Source organism: Solanum lycopersicum, chromosome 9 (assembly GCF_036512215.1).
Source record: "Solanum lycopersicum chromosome 9, SLM_r2.1".
NCBI classification, from domain to species: domain Eukaryota; kingdom Viridiplantae; phylum Streptophyta; class Magnoliopsida; order Solanales; family Solanaceae; genus Solanum; species Solanum lycopersicum.
Genome location: NC_090808.1, coordinates 47,253,870 through 47,272,501, shown reverse-complemented (window position 1 = coordinate 47,272,501; position 18,632 = coordinate 47,253,870). Strand labels below are relative to the sequence as shown.

General features: G+C 34.1%; 2 protein-coding genes and 1 long non-coding RNA gene across 3 annotated transcripts; all 3 read right to left on the bottom strand.

Moving 5' to 3' along the window:
* Nucleotides 1-3,141: 3,141 nt before the first annotated feature.
* Nucleotides 3,142-5,835, bottom strand: LOC104649223 (uncharacterized). The gene is made up of 2 exons (XR_743192.4): nucleotides 5,149-5,835; nucleotides 3,142-3,328 (listed from the first exon to the last, which is right to left on the bottom strand). It is a non-coding gene; the product is annotated as an uncharacterized lncRNA (long non-coding RNA).
* Nucleotides 5,836-6,884: 1,049 nt separating this feature from the next.
* On the bottom strand, nucleotides 6,885-11,239 carry LOC138338543 (uncharacterized). The gene is made up of 3 exons (XM_069289517.1): nucleotides 11,044-11,239; nucleotides 10,746-10,858; nucleotides 6,885-7,301 (listed from the first exon to the last, which is right to left on the bottom strand). The coding sequence occupies exons 1-3, from the start codon at nucleotides 11,237-11,239 to the stop codon at nucleotides 6,885-6,887; spliced, it is 726 nt and encodes a 241-aa protein (XP_069145618.1).
* A 1,275-nt stretch (nucleotides 11,240-12,514) lies between these two features.
* Nucleotides 12,515-15,117, bottom strand: LOC138338542 (uncharacterized). The gene is made up of 5 exons (XM_069289516.1): nucleotides 14,583-15,117; nucleotides 14,069-14,332; nucleotides 13,457-13,818; nucleotides 13,151-13,244; nucleotides 12,515-12,618 (listed from the first exon to the last, which is right to left on the bottom strand). Exons 1-5 carry the CDS (start codon nucleotides 15,115-15,117, stop codon nucleotides 12,515-12,517), a joined length of 1,359 nt encoding a protein of 452 aa, XP_069145617.1.
* Between the last annotated feature and the right edge of the window lie 3,515 nt (nucleotides 15,118-18,632).

Here is an 18,632-nt window from a genome sequence, read left to right as displayed (position 1 = left end):
CATGTTTTCTCGGTTCTGGGAATCCTCTGCTATAAAGAACAAAATCATTAAGGAAAACACACAAACACACCCGCACCCACACCTCCACACACATGGACGCACGCGCGCGCGTGCGCGCGCGCACACACAGATACGCATACAAACATATATATGAAAGAGGAAAGAAGAAAATTCTGAATTGGCCTAACCCATTGGTAGCCACCTAAAGTTGATAGCAATTTTCACTTGGACACCTCAAGTAGGATTAATTCATTTTAAACAACTTAAGTAGGGGGACGCTGTGTCATATTGACACGTTTTTGACAACTAGCCAACTATATATGATGTGTATTACACTTGTAGATGACGTGTCAAAGTAGCGAATTAAATAATGTCATGCTGGCACATATATATAAAAATAATTTTAAAAATATATTATGAATAAAAAACCTATTTTAAAAATATTTAATTAATTAATTACTTTAAAAATTACCTTTCAATAAAGAAGAAAAAGGAAAAAAAATAAAATCTACAACACCTTTATTTTTCTCCTCTACCATTTCATCCTTCACCATTTCCACATCCCTTCCTCCTCTAACCACTATTACTTTGATGCCTTCTTGTTCTAGTTTGAAGATTATCGCTACTATCATATTTTTCTTCAAATCTATATAATCAATTTGAGTCATAAGCAAATACCGATAATCTAACTATCATACTATTTACCATCTCTTCAATCCTTCAAATTCATCTTTTTTTTTTTTGGGATAATGTCCAAGTACCCCCTCAATCTATGCCCGAAATCTCAGAGACACACTTATACTATACTAAGGTCCTATTACCCCCTGAACTTATTTAATTAATAATTTTTTACCCCTTTTTAGCCTACGTGGCACTATCCTGTGGGCCCAACGATGGTTGACTTTTTCTTTCAAACTAGTGCCACGTAAGCTAAAAAGGGTAGAAAATTACTTATAAAATAAGTTCAGGGGGGTAATAGGACCTTAGTATAGTATAAGTGTGTCTCTAAGATTTCGGACATAGGTTGAGGGGGTACTTGTGCATTTTCCCTTTTTTTTTTCCATCAATCACCTTCACCATTGGAACTGCTCGTTTTTAAAGTTTTAAAATATCCCAAAAAAATTTATCCATGATAAAATCAGATCTATTTATGAATTTACTTGAAATGGGTTCATCAGAATATAAAAATTTAAAAGCTTTGAGAAGTAGAAAATTAATATTTCAAAAAATTAAATCTGAAAAATATTAACTCAAATAGAGAGGGGTAAAAATAGATCAACAAACATTTGAATTTTTTTGGTCCTTTTTAAAATTATTTTTGTTTTTATATTTCCACATCAAGAAATGACAAAGAGAGGAGAAAATTGAATATACAACTGTGGCGAGGTGGTGGTATATGGTGGACGAAGTGTGGGAAGAAGAGAGAAGGAAGCAAAAGAAATAAAAAAGTTTTAAAATCATCAAATTATATCTTTCATGCGGTCAAAGTAAGTGTAACACACATAATATTCCAACTCAGCAAAAAGTGTCAAAATAACATAATAAGATCCTACGTAAAGTGTCTAAAATGAATATCGTCTAGTTGAGGTGCCTATGTGAAACGTGGTGCCAATTTTACGGGGTCGTCAATGGGTTTGACCTACTGAATTTAATATCGCCAACTCAAATTTTTAAATATTATTCTAGGAACAAAAAATTGTTGACGTTTGGTGTCAAAATTTTGGTGACATAAGATTTCAACCGTGACCATTTACTTTGAATTTTTCTCCCCCATTACTATGTTGTATTTCGTTTGCACAATAAGGGGTCACTTATGTTACAATGTACGGTCCTGTCCAACGTGACTTGAATTTTTCTGAAAATAGTCACAATTGACTATTGTACAATAGAACATGATCTCCAATTTTAAATTCTCTATGAAGAATGAGGTTGTGATGTCATCTTTTTGTCTTCTCTTTGTATAATTTAGCATTTTCATATGCTTCAAGTTTGAAATCATCGAGTTCATCAAGTTGCAAAAATATTTTTTACATGCATCTGACAAATTCAGATTAAACAACTTTATAGCCAATAAGCTTTATGTTCAAATTCAACAGGTAAATGACAACTTATTCAAAGAATAATCTATAAGGAGATGTGCCAATAGGTGTTTTGAAAGTTGTTCTATACACCCACAAGGCATCATCTAATCTTATAGACTAAACTTTTTGAGAACATCCAATAGTTTTCTCTAAAATTCTTTTAATTCCCTGTTGGATACTTCTACTTGCCCGTTTGTTTGAGCATGATATGGAGTTCCTATTTATGAGTTACTCCATATCTTGACAATAAACTAGCGAATGATTTATTTACAGATTGAGTTACGTGATCACTTATGATAACTCATGGAGTTCCGAATTTAGAAAATATATTCTTTTTAAGAAAATCATAAACAATACAATTATCATTTTTTCTAGTAGCTACTGTTTCTATCCACTTGAGACATAGTCAACAACCACTAAAATGTATTCAGGATCATTTGGCGGAGGAAACGGACCCATAAAATTGATTCCCCAAACATCAACTTTCTCATACCTAAATAGAGTTAAGAGGTTTTCACTCCTTTTTGAAATGTTATCACTTCTTTGGAATTTATCGCAAGCGATGACATAATTTCTTGCATCTTTAAATAGAGCGGGCCAGAAAAAACCTACTTCGAGTACTTTTGCGGCTGTTTTTCTTCCTCTGTAATGTCCTCCAGCAACTCCATCATGAAAATAACTTAAGATGTTCATTCCTATCTCTGATACACATCTCCTTATTATATTATATGCACAAAATTTAAACGAGTAAAAATAGTTAATACTTCCTATAACATGATTTCTAGATGATTTAATAATCAACATATTTAAATAACACCTATAAGCATGATTTCTAACTCCAAATGACATATGAATGCTTGATTTATTCAATGGATAACTAAAATGCACATAAGTTATTAACATTTTAGTGAATTAATCATAACTCATTACTTAATATGCCAATTTGAATAAAATTAATTTCAAACATTAATTTAGCAGAGTTAAACTAAATGATTGAGCGGACCTATAGGCATGCTTTCTAACACAAATAAGTTTGCAGAAAATAAGAAACAGAAGATGATTAACACATAATTCCCCCTCCCTAGGCGATCCCCCAAATTGCTTCATATATAAGAGTTGCTTTAGAGTTATACATATGTTGTAATAAAAATAACAGATGAAAATATACACAACATTAAAACAAACAAAGCTTTGTCCGAAATTTCTTCTAGGCCACTCTTCATCATCTTGAACTTTAAGTGCAAAACCTGCTAGAATAAGTAAGGTAACACATGTACAATGGAAGAATGATTGTAATGTAAAATATTCATAGTAACAAATTACTCTCATATATACATAGATAAACAACACACTAAGAAGTAAAAATGACAAAATATAGGCATAGACATATCAATACACATAGGGGAAAAAGATAAGTAGTGTTTCCTTTTATTCCCAACACATAACAATAATAATAGATGCAAAACAAAAAATTAAAAAAAATAGAGAGTTGACTAATAGTAAAATGCTAATTAAGAATATTAACCGGTTAAGCAGAAACGAAATAGTAGCAATGAAAACAAGTTGATCCAACTTTTATTTGAACAAAAGCAAAGTAGCAAAGAAGAGCTTGAATATTTTACCGGAATCTTAATTATTATTTTTAGAGTAGCAAGAAAGCAAAATGAGGGTGAAGAGTCTAGTTCTTGTGTTGAGAGAGAGAATGAATGAGTTTAGTGTGAGTTGGGAGAATGTGAGTTCTTCTCAAGATGTGAGTGTGTGAGAGAAACTTGTTAGAGAGTCAATGTGAGTGAATCAGTAAATGAGAGGAGAGTCTTGTTTATATAGCAAAGAGGAGGAAACAAATAAGAAAGAGAAATATTTAAAGGAATCAATTAATCACAGTTTTCTTATTTTAAATGAGAGCTAAAAGTCAGATTTTTTAAAATTATATTTTACCAAATATAAGCAAGTAAGAATAAATTAAGAGAAAGTAATAACATTTTTTCCTTAGATAAAGAAGAGCTAAAATAAAAAATTTTAAGAATATTTCATTACCAAAAATATGAAAAATTATGAATAAAAATATATTTTCCAAATATATATGAGCAACTAAATATTACAAGGAAATAATTTAAAGTCATATATAAACAAGTGAGAATTAGTCAAGTCAACTATTAATGGAAAAAGTGATCAATTAATATTATTCTTATTTTAAGAGAGACAAAAAGAATTATCGAATTTATGCAAGTAAGAAATAAAATTTAGAAAGGACAAATATAATTTTCTTAGATAAAACATTACCAAATCAATGAAATATTTTACCATAATAATTCACAATTTACCAAAATAAAGCAAGTAAAACTCTATTTTTAATTTATTTGAGACAAGCAAATAAATAATTGAGGATATCCAATTAATGCAATATAAAAGAAAGTAAGAAAAGAAATATTCATATACAAATTATATATATACTTAACCATCATGTTACAAGTAAGAATATGCTCTAAATTAAAGGTAATATAAATAAATAAATATTAGTCCAATAAACATGTGAATTAATCAGCTTTTTACCAATTATCAAATATATATTCTTACCATGTAAAATATGTCTATCTTATTCAAAACTAAGGCAAGAAGGATATATTAGTAATCATCCATAATTTGTAAAGGAGAAATCTGTTCATGAGCAATTAGAGGAAACATCAATCAACTTATTAAATTCTTGCAGTAATCCCTTACCATTAACACTTTATCATTAACAAAGAATGTACAAAATTAAAGTAAAAACAAAAAATTAATTAATAGAAAAACTTAGTTGAGGGAACCTTTCAAAATCATAAAAATTTAGATGTTAATATCCATCTAACAAGAACACAAACATATACATGCATATGATAAAGTGATGAAAATATGAGCAAATATTTGAATCAATCCGAATATGCGATTATAGAGCAAATGTTCATAGGATCTTAATATTCATGCTTAGAAGAACATTATCAACTATTATTGATAAGAATATCATGAAATCATATACGAAAAATAAGCGAACTTTCAGAAGACAACCAATAATTAAACAAAAACAAACCTAAGCGGATCTGTCAAGAGCCGCCTTAGTGCAAGTTTCGGGCATCTCGAACCTCGTCGGAGCTGCTCACGGCTATTGCTGTCGCAGAGCTACTGGTTGCTGAAATCTCCCGTCCTCGTGTGGCTGCTGCTTGCTGTTGCAGGCTACCTGAGCCAGATGGGGAAACGGGGTTGTTGGTCGGAGTTGTTGCTTCGCCGGCCAGAGATGCTGGTCGCCTCACCTGGAAAATTGAGAGGACGAGCGAGCTGCTGTCTCGCTGGTTGCTGATTGCAAAAGGAGAAGAAAAGAAAGGAGAAGAAGAAGGGGAAGATAGAAGGAGAAATAGAGAGCAAAGAGGGGAAGAGGGAGGTGGAGAAAGGGAGAAGAAGAAGAGGAACGATGGGAGAAGGGGAGATGGAGGCGGCTACTTTGAGTTGTTGCTGGGTCGAGCTATTCCTGCTCGCCGGAACCTGCTGACTGCAAAAGAAGAAGAGATAGGAACAGAGGAAGGGGAAGAGAAGAGACAGGAGGGGAGAAAAGGTAATGGGGAGAAAGAGGGAGAAAGGGGAACAACGGGAGAGGGGAGAAGGACGGGAGAGAGAAAGAGGGGAAGAAGAACGAGAGGGAGATGAGGAGAGAAGGAAGGGGGGGGGGGCTGCCGAAAAAGGGAGAGAGAAGAGGGAGGCAGAGAGAGGGTGAGGAGAAGAGAATTTAAATATATAAAGTAAAACATAATTTATAAAGTAACAATGACTATAAATCTATAAAGTAAAACAAAATTTAAAAAAATAAAAAACTAAATTTGAATTAATTTGTTTTTTAGGTGCTACTAATTGAAACACTAAATATATTTTAGTTAATTTGATATTATTAAAAAATATTGTATGATATTAGTATTTTAAATACTCTATCTTAATTTTTTTTAGTTAGTGATAAAATAAATATTTATTAATTCTTTTATTCAATATATCAACAATTTAAGAAAATGAAATTAAGAAATATTTATTAGAAGTAAGAAAATAAAAATTAAAAAAAAAAAGAAAGATAAGGTAAGAGGGAGATGATAAAAAGGTAAAAAAATGTAACTTTATTTATGTGTCAGTTAATCAATTGAGGGTCACCTAACTATTGTTGGTTGGACTTCTCCCATTGTAAAATTTTTCCTGTTAGATAGGGCCACCGCCGTCAATAGGTTCTCCAGACTCCTGTTAGCTGTTACCTGAATTAGATAAGAGTTTTAACTTCCTCCGTAATAATCAGAAAAGGACACTGATCATCACCTCAGTACAGTCCAATAAAATGACTTGACATGGTATTTGTAAAATAGATTTTTAAACTTTTTGTCTAATATAATTCTTATATATTTATGATTAGAAATCATTTTTTCTTTTTTTTTTAAAGAAAGAAAATTTTAATTATGTTACAGATTAAATAAAATAAAAAAGTATCAAATGGGATGGAATAAGATTAGCATTTGAAGTAAAAGTATTGATTAGTAATTTTCACATATTGTAGCTATGATCTATCTAGTACAAACGAGTTGTTGCGGGGAACAATTAATAGCAGTTAACAGCAGCATTAAACCCAACAGAGCAACACTGAACAACATCACTCTGCTTCATCGGCGGTAACAAAACCGATGAGTTTACAGACCGTTTGTAAGCACCTAACCACTTGTTTTCTCCGCGGAGGAATATGGAGCTCTTTGCTTCTCATCGATTGCCTAACAGCCTCGCTCATTACCTTCAATATCTCCATTACTTCTTCACTTTTGCCTTCCGCAATGATTGCAACATACGCTTGTAATAATTTGTAGGCCTTGCTATCTCAAACTCTGCTGCAAAATCAAGGTCGATGATGTAATGATTAATCATTTGATTGGACGAATCCGATCGAATTACATCAATGAATTCGTAATTTCCGCTCGTAACTCCACCTGAACTCCCCCACTTTGTTTTGCATATGGCGGCATTATAACCAAAATCCCTAAGATATTTCATTACACTTTGCCGGAGTATCGACTTATTATAATTTAGAAAGGAAAACAATTCCAATGCATCGGTTACCACAGTCGATAGAGAATTCTGGAATAAATCCAATTCGATATTATACAAGACCGGTATTGTCACATCTTCAATCACTTGTCTCGAATCGTACATTGATACTAATGTATTCTGCAACACCATCCGGCAAACCAAAAACGAGAGCATCATCAACAGCGTGGTAACCAATTTCTTTCGTCTTATGGTCAAACGGGACAGTTACGAAAAGCTTGCATTTTTTGTTCAAGTAAAAACTAAATCAGTTAAGATAATAGGTTTATAGAAACAATAGTAGTAATAATAAGGGTATATGCTGCGAAGGAACTAAAAAAGGGAATATTCGAAGGGTATATAACATAACTAAAAGAATGTGAAGATTCTTTGTATTGACTAGTGAGTAATGAGTATAGTAAAAGAGGAGAGATGGAATGCACTTTATTTTTTATGTGTTATTATTTAAAAGAAAAGTGAGTAACTAGTCACATAAGATTATGAAGGGTATTATCCATCACATTATTCTTTATGTGGAGTCGTGTGATTGGGCCAGGTAATGTAGGAATGTGTTAGTAGTACTTTAACATGAGAAAGGAACGTGGTGGTTAAATTAATTGAAGACTCATCGTATGTTAGATTTCGTTTAGAGTGTGTGTGTGTGTTAGGTAAGTCTTCTGTCTCTTTGGAATTCCAAAGTTGTATAATTGATGATACGTACAAACTCTAATTGTGCTAGATTTTGATTTATTTACCCTACACAAGAACTAATGCGTCGTTTGATATAAAAATGAATATTAATATATAGATTAGTGGTGCAGAAATTAGTAATACATTTTATATTTTTATCAAGTGTTTGATTCATTATTTTCAACTTCAACTTATGTTTGGTTTAGAAGACTTCTAAAATCTTCTTTCCAGTTATGCCCTTCAATTGTTATAAATTGGGTCAAGGTGGATAATTGTCAAAAAATACATATTTTTTATGGCCTTCTAACTAATTACGAGAAGCATAATTTTGTTGTCGTATTTCCAATTTTCTACTTGAATTATCTGAGGATAAATAATTTTTATCTTAATAAATTGATCACTCACAAAATGTCAATTTTCAATTTATAAAAGATAAAATCAACTACTTTTAAAATTAAAAATACCTTCAACAATGGTAAAATTAAATAAATCATCTACATTTACACATAAAAATTGCAAGTTTTAATATTAATACATATTTAATTTTTTAAATTATTCAAAATACAAATAATTAGTGATATATTTTTTTTTAAATTAGAAAATATTAAATAACTCACATTTCATATTTGTATTGGATATATTTAGTAACAAAAAACTCTCTCTAAATAATTTGTAAGATAATTTATTTAAATAAATTTAGTAGCACAAATATAGCACAAAAAATCAAGAAAATGAAAAGAAATAATTAATATGATTTGAGGGATATTTTTGTCTTTATATAGACTTATCCCATTGTTACGACCCAAAAATGGATGTGATGACACTCGTCTTATTCCACAAAGACAAGTCAACCTAAACCCAATAATTAGATAAAATGCGGAAGTAAAAAAATCCAATAATAATTACTAATACGAAAAACAAGTCAACTTAATTCAATCTCAAAACCTGGTTGTCACGTGCACAAACCTCTAATATAAATACTAGAATTGAAATAATATATGAAGTCTTAAATAATGTTGTCTTTCAAGTAAAAACAAAATCAATAACAAGAGCAAGAAGGTCTCTTGAAATGACAATAACTACCTCAAAATCTCCACCAAAAGCCTCAAAAATGAAGAGAATAGAAGGTATCACGAAGAAGATCCGGGCTCGTAACTTACAAAAATATGTAGAAGCAAGGCATGAATACAAAACCACGCGGTACCCAACAAGCAAACCTCTAAACACAAGCTAAGGGAACAAATTACGTGTACTCCTTACACCCTATCCGAACCTTCACACTATAATCTACATAAAACCAGCCCAACAACAACACTCTAGCATATTATATATTCTCAATAACAAATTAATATTCAACAGTGAAAAATTTCACAGAAAAGCACTCATAAGATCAGGAAAACAGAAGTTCAAGTTCATCAATAATAAAAATGTGTATTACCATGAAATGCAATATCAAGTATAGTGATGCATGTCTGCCCTAATGATACACACCCACTGTCTCTCAGTCTGGGACCTATGGAGGTCATATCTATCCATGCATCCATCGCGGTGAGCAATATGACCCTCGATAATAACCATTGAGGCACGTGATACGTCCCTCGAAATATAATATCCATCGCAGTGCGCGATACGACCCTCAAAATGATACATCCTCTTATCATATAACACTTATCACAACTACGTCTCAGTTGCAATGCAAATGACATGTTCAAATAAATAATGAGAAAATAATCATTTTGATAACAAGGCACAATTCACAACAATGCAATTGTAATACAACATCAACACATAATCAATAAGCCTCCAAATCATTCTCAAACATCAAACAAGGAACTACACGAATTTCATATGCTTAACAAGGATTTAGAAATCCACTTACCACAGAGAACCGAACAATTACTCCGGGACCTGAACTTTCTCTTTTTGTTGAACTTCCAAATCAATACAATCTATTCAAGTACATAGCCACAATAAAATTTCGAAACTAATAACACTCATGTTACTATAGGTTTAGCCTAGACCCAAATTTGTAATGAAATTTGTAAAGGCTTGATGCTAATTAAAATTTCAACTATCATATTTTTCAAGTTTCAAGTTTAAGGTTAAATTTCATCTTTTTCCAATATCATAATTCGAATGATATTCATATTATACGATAGATCTAATATTTAATTACCTATTTCAATATATCAAAACTTAACTCATAATGTGATAATATTAAAAAATCAAATTAAATTACCACTCATTCACAGAAAAGCCCAACTTCCGAACCTTACAATTTCATATGCACTCACTGAATATACCACGTCAAATTTGTAATTGTTATCTAAATGTATAGCAATCATTACACATTAATTGCTATTCAAAATTAGTCGCAAATTCCCACGGACTATGGCCGAAATATTTTTTCCATTTATGACAAGTTTTCTTTTTCTCCATTCCAATATTTCAACAATACACATAACATTAACAATAAGCAATAATCCAACCAAAATAACAATTACATTGAAAAAGAAACGTTTGACTACTTTACTGATTTCGCTTCGATTTCCTCTGTTTCTCTATCGTGGTGAGTTCTCTTTTTTTTTTTCAATAGCCGCACATTCTCTTTCTTTTTTTTCCTTTTTAGTTGTGACCCATATATTAATTCCAAATAAATTAATTTACTTTAACCCACTAAACATTTACTAAAGTTAGTTATTTAATAATTAACCATCAATTAATTCACTCTAGTTAATCGAATATTCAAAATTTTCATAAATGATTTTTCGGGTCATTACATATCCACTATTAAGGCTTATATTCGTCCTCGAACATAAAGTAAAAGAAAGTAACTAAAGCATCGAGTAACTGAGGATATCTGACACGCACGTCAGACTCTCTCTCCTAGGTTGCCTCTCCCACTGATTGGTGCTTCCACTGCACTTTCACTGAAGCAATCTCCTTGGTCCTAAACTTCCTAACTTGCCTATCCAATATAGCTATACGCTCCTCCTCAAATGTCAAGTCTGGACCAGCTCCACAGAATCAAGTGAAATCACATGAGATTCATCTAGATTATACTTCTAAAGCTTAGAGACATGGAAAACAAAATGAACTGCCGACAAACTAGGTGTCACGGACAACTTATAGGCCACCTCTCCCACTCAACTCAAAATCTCTAAAGGTTCAATCAATCTAGGTCTAAGCTTGCCTTTCTTTCTGATTCTCATTACACCCTTCATGGGTGATACTCGGAGACAAACATGATCACCCTCCATAAACACTAAGGCTCTATCTCTCTGGTTTTCATAACTATTTTGTCGACTCTGGGCTGTCAACAATCTATACTGAATCATAAGGACTTGCTCCATAATATCTCTAAGAAAATTTGTATCCAGAGAGTCCATTTCCGTTGAATCAAACCAACTGATCGAAGATCTACACCGTCTACCATACAATGCCTCAAACGGGGTCATCTGAATACTAAAGTGATAACTGTTGTCGTAACAAAACTTTGCTAAGGGAAAATTTCGACCCCATCTAGCACCAAAATAAATCACACACACACGAATCATGTTCTCCAACATCTGAATCATTATCTTGGACTGACTATCTGTTCAAGGGTGAAAAGTTGTACTTATATCTAAATGAGTACCCAGGCTATGGTTTAATGCCTTCCATAAGTGAGAAGTAAATAATGAACTTCAATTTGATATTATAGAAATCAAAACTCCATGTAATCGTACATTTTGACTGATATATAGCTCGGTTAACTTCTCTTTTGTATACTTCACCCGAAATGGAATGAAGTGGACAGACTTGGTCAGCCTGTCAACAACAACCCAAATGGAGTCATAACCACCCATTGTGGTAGGCAAACCTACAACAAAGTCCATAGTGATCCACTCCCACTTCCAAGTAGGAATAGGCATCCTCTAAGATACACCCTTGAAATGTTGGTGCTCACACTTGAAATGCTGGAAAGTCAAACACCTAGAAACAAAGTCTGAAGCATCTCTCTTCATCCCACACCACTAGTAATGCTGACTCAGATCATGATACATCTTCGTCGCTCTCGGGTGGATGGAATTCGAGAACAATGGGCATCCTCAAGAATCAATCTAGTTAACTCGCCCATCTTGGGAATACAAATCCTACTTCCGATCCTGAAGACACCATCAGAATTAAGGACAAGCTCTTTGGATTCCCGTATCAATACTTTTTCTGGAATGAGACATAACTTCTCATCATCAAACTGGTGCGAATGGATCTTCTTGACAAAATAAGACTAAGCCTCAATGAAATTAATCATCCCATCACTCTCCTATGAAATTTACAACCGAACAAGACTGTTAGCTAACATTTGAACATCTCTATCTAATGCTCTCCTCAATACCAAGTGCTGCAAGACTTCCCATGCTAGGAGTCTTCCTACTCATAGCCTCAACCACAACATTGGCCTTCCCCGGATGATATAGAATGGTCATATCATAGTCCTTCAGCAACTCAAGCCTTCTAAGCTGCCTTAAGTTTAGATCCCTCTGACTAAAGATGTACTTAAGACTCCGATGATCAGTAAAGATCTCACAATGCACCATACAAATAATTATGCCATAACTTAATTACAAATACCACAACTGTCAACTCCAAATGATGAGTAGCGTAGTTCTTCTCATGAGACTTCAATGCCTAGAAGCATAAGCAATCACTTTCCCCTTTTGCATCAATACACCACCCAATCCAAATCCTGAAGCATCACAATACACTGTAAAGTCTACACCCTCCTCTGGTAGAGTCAACACAGGAGCTAAGTTAACAAAGTCTTGAGCTTTTGAAAACTCTCGTCACACTCATCAGACCACTGAAAACCCACACCCTGTCGAGTCAATTTTAGTCAATGGAGCTACAATAGTAGAGAACCTCTGAATAAATCATCGGTAATAGCTTGGAAATTCCACAAAACTCTAAATCTCAGTAGGTGAAATAGGTCGTGTCCAGCATCTAACTGCCTCAATCTTGGCATGATCTATTCTAATACCTTCCCTGGACATCATGTGTCTCAATAATGTCACAAAATTAAGTCAAAACTCACACTTTGAGAACATGGCATACAAATTCTCTTCTCTCAACCTATGAAGTACAATCCTCGAGTTTCAGACATGGTCCTCCTCAGTCCGGGAGTAAACCAAAATGTCATCGATGAAAATAATCACAAAAAATCAAGGTATGGTCAAAACACCTTGCTCATTAACTCCATGAATATTGCAGGGGCATTAGTCAACCTAAATGACCTCACAAGGAACTAATAATGTCCATACCGAGTCCGAAAAGCTGTCTAGGGATATCTGATACCCTAATCTTCAACTGATGATATCCGAACCTCAACTTAATCTTAGAGAACAATGATGCTCCCTGTAGATGATCAAATATGTATTCAATATGTGGGAGAGGATAGTTATTCTTCAATGTAACCTTGTTCGATTGTCTGTAATCAATACAATCCTCATAGTACCATCTTTCTTCTTCATAAACAATATAGGGGAAACCCAAGGTGACATACTAGGGGGAATAAACCCCTTACTCAATAAACCCTAGAACCGATCCTTTAACTCTTTCAATTCTACTGGAGCCATACAATAGGGAGGAACATAAATTGGCTTAGTGTCAGGCGCCAAATCAAGAGCAAAATCAATATCCCTATCGGGAGGAACACCTGGAAGATCATAAGAGAATACATTGGGAAACTCCTGGACCATGGGAACAGAGTCCATATGAGGTGTTTTAAAACTAGTATTCTGAAGAAAATCTAAGTAAGGCAAATACCCTTTCTCCACCAATCTCTGAGCACAGATAAAGGAGATGACCTTGCTAGGATAAGAGCCACTTGCACCCTTCCATTCAACCCTTGGAACACCAAGAATAGCTAAGGCCAAAGTCTTAGCATTACAATCAAGGACAACATGATAAGGAGAAAGACAACTCATACCTAAGATAACATAAAGGTTGTCATCACCAGAATGATTAAGTCTACCTAAGTGTCATACCCAGCCAAAGAAATAATACAGGATCGATACACTCGATCCACCACTAAGTGCTCACCCATGGGTGTAGAAACATAAATAGGTACAGTCATTCTATCACATATTATATCAAATTTAGCAGTAAAATAAGTAGACACATAAGAGAATATAAACCCTAGATCAAACAATACAGACGATGGCATACAAGGATGATACTTGTAATATCAGCATCAAATGTCTCCTCTTTAGGTTTCCCTGAAAAAGTATAAAAGTGGCCCCCTCGTCCATCTCCAGCTTGGGTGGTACCTCTACACCCACTCTGCTGAGCTGCAACACCACTACTAGATACTCTACCACCTCTACCAGATTGAACTCTACCATGACCTCTACCCAATGGTTTTAGTGGTCTAGTCTGAAATGAAGAATTAGGTTGGGGCCTACCAAGACCCCTCTGAGAAGTACAATGCCGCATCATGTGATCTGGATCTCCACAAGTAAAGGAAAATTTCTTTCTGGGAACTGCTATGCAGACCCTAAAAATCCACTATAATTGCCTCGCCCTGTAGGTTGTTGTTGTGAATCTTACGAGCCATGACCCGGGGTATAAGAACCCCGAGATATCTGACCACCCTCAGATGTCAACATAGATGCGTGACGGATCCCTGATACTGAAATGAACCACTCCCTCTATGTGATCCCCTGTCTCTAGATGAGGCACGATGAAACTAACCTGATGTACGGGCGCTCTTAAGGTCCCTTAACTCCTTTCTCTCCATTAATTCTTCCTCTTTGGCGGCACTCACAATGTACTGGACAGAAGCCCCCTCTCTAGATGCTCTAAACACAGCCGATCTGATAGAAAAAGTTAGCCCCCTCACAAATCTACGAATCCTCTTTGTCTCGTCTGGAATAATGGCCAAAGCATGCCTAAAAAGCTGGCAAAAACGGGCCTCATACTCTGTAACATATAACAAGTCCTGTCTTAGATTCTCAAACCTCAAATAACACTCCTCTCTCACACTCCAAGGGATAAAACGACGATGGAAGGCACTAGAAAACTTCTCCCAAGTCACTGGAGGAGATTTAACTGGCAAAGCCCGCGAATAAGTTCTCCAACACTCTCTCGCTGGCCCAACAAGCTGGAGCGTAGCATATCGAACCCCATGTAACTCAGCTAATCCAACAATCTCTAGCAACTCTCTACATGTAGTAAAAAACTCATGAGAATCCTCACTCTTCCCACCCTGAAGCTGAGGTGGGTCCATTTTTTTAAATCTCTCATACCGACGCTGCTAATACTCTGTCAGAACAGCCAATGATGCATCGTGACCCCCAAATGCTGGTACAAGATCATTCTAACCATGGGATCCACCGGTAGCTTCCCTACTGCATCCTGAATAACTGGAGCTTCCTACTACTTTAGGGTCTAAGAACCTTCTCTATTCTGAGAGTCATGTGGTGTTGTGGTCACACCACCCTAAGTAAAGCTCTCAAGCACACTTAACACCCTCAATAATGTATCCTAAAGCAAAGGTTTGACAGCAGGCTCTGAAGGAACCTAGTCCTCTCTGTCTCCAATCTGAGGCTCTAGAGAGACCTCTTTAGCATGACCTGTCACTGGTGCTGCTCCACGGCCTCGACCTCTGGCTTGTTCCGTTCCACGAGCACAAAATCTAACTCGGGATCTACCCCTACACCTAGCTGGAGCCTCAACAACTGCCTCAGAAAGTGACTCTCCTATACCACCAATAACATTAGCTCTTATCCTTATAATATGTCAAAAGAATATACAATAACTTAGTACTAAAGAAGGTAACTACGTACGATGAGAAAGAATGAACAAAAGAAAGTTTCCTAATAGTTTGTATAGGCTTTCAAAGATTGGTAGACGTCTCCGTACCGATCCTTGTGACTCTACGTAGACTCGACTTGTATACACGTGAGACCTATGAACTTGGGGCTCTAATACCATTTTGTCACGACTTAAAAATGGATGTGATGACACTCGTCTTATCCCACCAAGACAAGTCAGCCTAAATCCAATAATTTGATAAAATGCGGAAGTAAAAAAATCTAATAATAATTACTAATACGAAAAACAAGTCAACTTACGTAAACAAACCTTTAATGTAAATACTAGAGTTGAAATAATATATGAAGTCTCAAATTATGTTGTATTTCTAGTAAAATAAAATCATAAACATGTTTAAGAAGGTTTGTTGAGATGACAACAACTATCTCAAAATCTTCACCAAAAGCCTTGAAAATAAAGATAATAGAAGGTATCAGGAAGAAGATCCTGACTCGTAACCTACAAAAATTTGTAGAAGCAAGGGGTGAGTACCAAACCATGCGGTACCGAACAAGCAAACCTCTAAATACAAGCTAAGGAAACAAAATACAGGTACCCCTGACACCCTATCCGAACCTCCACACTACAATCTGCATAAAACCAACCTAACAACAAGACTCTAACATATTATATATTCTAAATAACAACTCAATAATCAACAGTCACAAGTTTCACATAAAAGCACTAACAAGATCACGAAAACACAAGTTTAAGTTCATCAATAATAAAAATGTGTAATGCCATGAAATGCAATGTCAAGTATAGTGATGCATGTATGCCCTAATGATACACACCAGCTATCTCTAAGTCTAGGACCCATGGGCGAAATATCTGTCCATGCATCCATCGTGGCGTACGATACGACATTCGATATTAGTAACAATCGCGGTGTGCAATACGTCTCTCCAAATATAATATCCATCGCAGCGCGTATAAGAACCTCGAAATAGTATATCCTCTTATCATATAACACTTATCACAACCATGTCTCAAATGCAATGCAAATGATATGTTCAAACAAATGATAAGGAAATAACCATTTTGATAACAAAGCACAATGCACAACATCAATACATAAGTAATAAGCCTTCAAATTATTCTCAAACATCTAACAAGGAGCTACATGAATTTCATATGCTTAACAAGTGTTTAGAAATTTAGTTGCCTCAGAGAACTTAACAATCACTTCAGGACCTTAACCTTTCCTTTTCGTTGAACTTTCAAATCAATGCAATTTATTCAAAAGTACATAGACACAATAAGATTTCAAACTAACAACACTCTTGTTACTATAGATTTAGCCTAGACCCAAATTTGTAATCAAATTTGTAAAAGCTTGATGCCAATTAACATTCCAACTATCATATTTTTCAAGTTTCAAGTCTAAGGTTAATCTCATCTTTTTCCAATATCATAATTTGAATAATATTCATATGATATGTTAGATTTAATATTTAATTACCTATGTTAATATATCAAAACTTAACTCATAATATTATAATAATAAAAAGTTAAATCAAATTAGCACTCATTCACGGAAAAGCACAACTTCCTAACACTACAATTTCATACACATTCACTGAATATACCCCTCCAAGTTTCTAATTGTTATCCACATGTTTAGCAATCATTACACATTAATTGCTATTCAAAATTAGTCACAATTTTCAGGGACTTACGCAGTACAAATCAGTATGGCCTAGCTATTTTTTTTCCATTTGTGACAAGTTTTTTCTCCTTTCCAATATTCCGACAATACACATAAGATTAACAATAAGCAATAATGCGACAAAAATAACGATTACATTGAAAAAGAAACGTTTTACTTTACCAATTTCGCTCGATTTCCTCTGTTTCTCTATCGTGGTGAGTCCTCCCTTTTTTTTTTTTCCAATAGTAGCACATTCTCTTTCATTTTTCCTTTTCAGTTGTGACCCATATATTATACTCCAAATATTTTAACTTATTTTAACTCACTAAGCATTTACTAAAGTTAGTTATTTAATAATTAACCATTAGTTAGTTCACTTTAGTTAAATGGATAATAAAAATTTCTTAAAATGACTTTCTGGGTCATTAAACCATGGTATTATATCCTATGTATTACTAATACCTTCAAATAGAAGATATTAGTAATGCATCCTATAATATCATATAGGATGTATAACTATTTCATGGTTTAGGTATACATAGAGTCAAATTTCTACCAAACACAGTATTAAATAATACTATAGTCAAAATACATGAACTACTTCTTTTAATACTGCCTACCAAACGACCTTGATTGTAGTATGACTCTTAGAACGATAATTTTTTATTCAGTAATACGTCATATCGGCCTCCTTTTCATTCAATTTATATAGAGATATGTGAACTCACGTTAGAAGTATCATATAATAATTTGATGACGATTAGGTACACCTCTCTAAGTGAGGATAAAAAGTTTAAGTCTTATATCTATCTTGTCCTTTTGAGTAACATATCTCAAAGTAGTTATCGGTTACACTTTTGATGTTGCAACTTTTTCTCTTTTTTTTCCCTTTAATCTTTCAAAATTTTCAAGTGTGTTATATTGAGATTTTCTAAATTTTTTAGCATTGTAAAATTTTTATATAGTTAATCTTGCCGAAATTCTAAATATGTCCGTATCAAGAAGCGTCTATTTCGATGTGGAACTCTCTTCAGTCTTCTGTTGAGTGCTTAGATTTGAAGAGCGATGCAACAAGGATCTAGTCATTGAAAAGAAAATTAAAAATCACTCGAAAAATTGTTTTATAAGAAAAAGAATTTCAAGAACCATTTTTCAGGCCATAAAAAACGTCATCTTCCAACTGTCATCCAACTAGACAACATCCCGTATGCAGGACAATCATTAATAGTCTACATTAAAGAAGAAAACATAACAAAATTCTGCTTAGTTGATATATC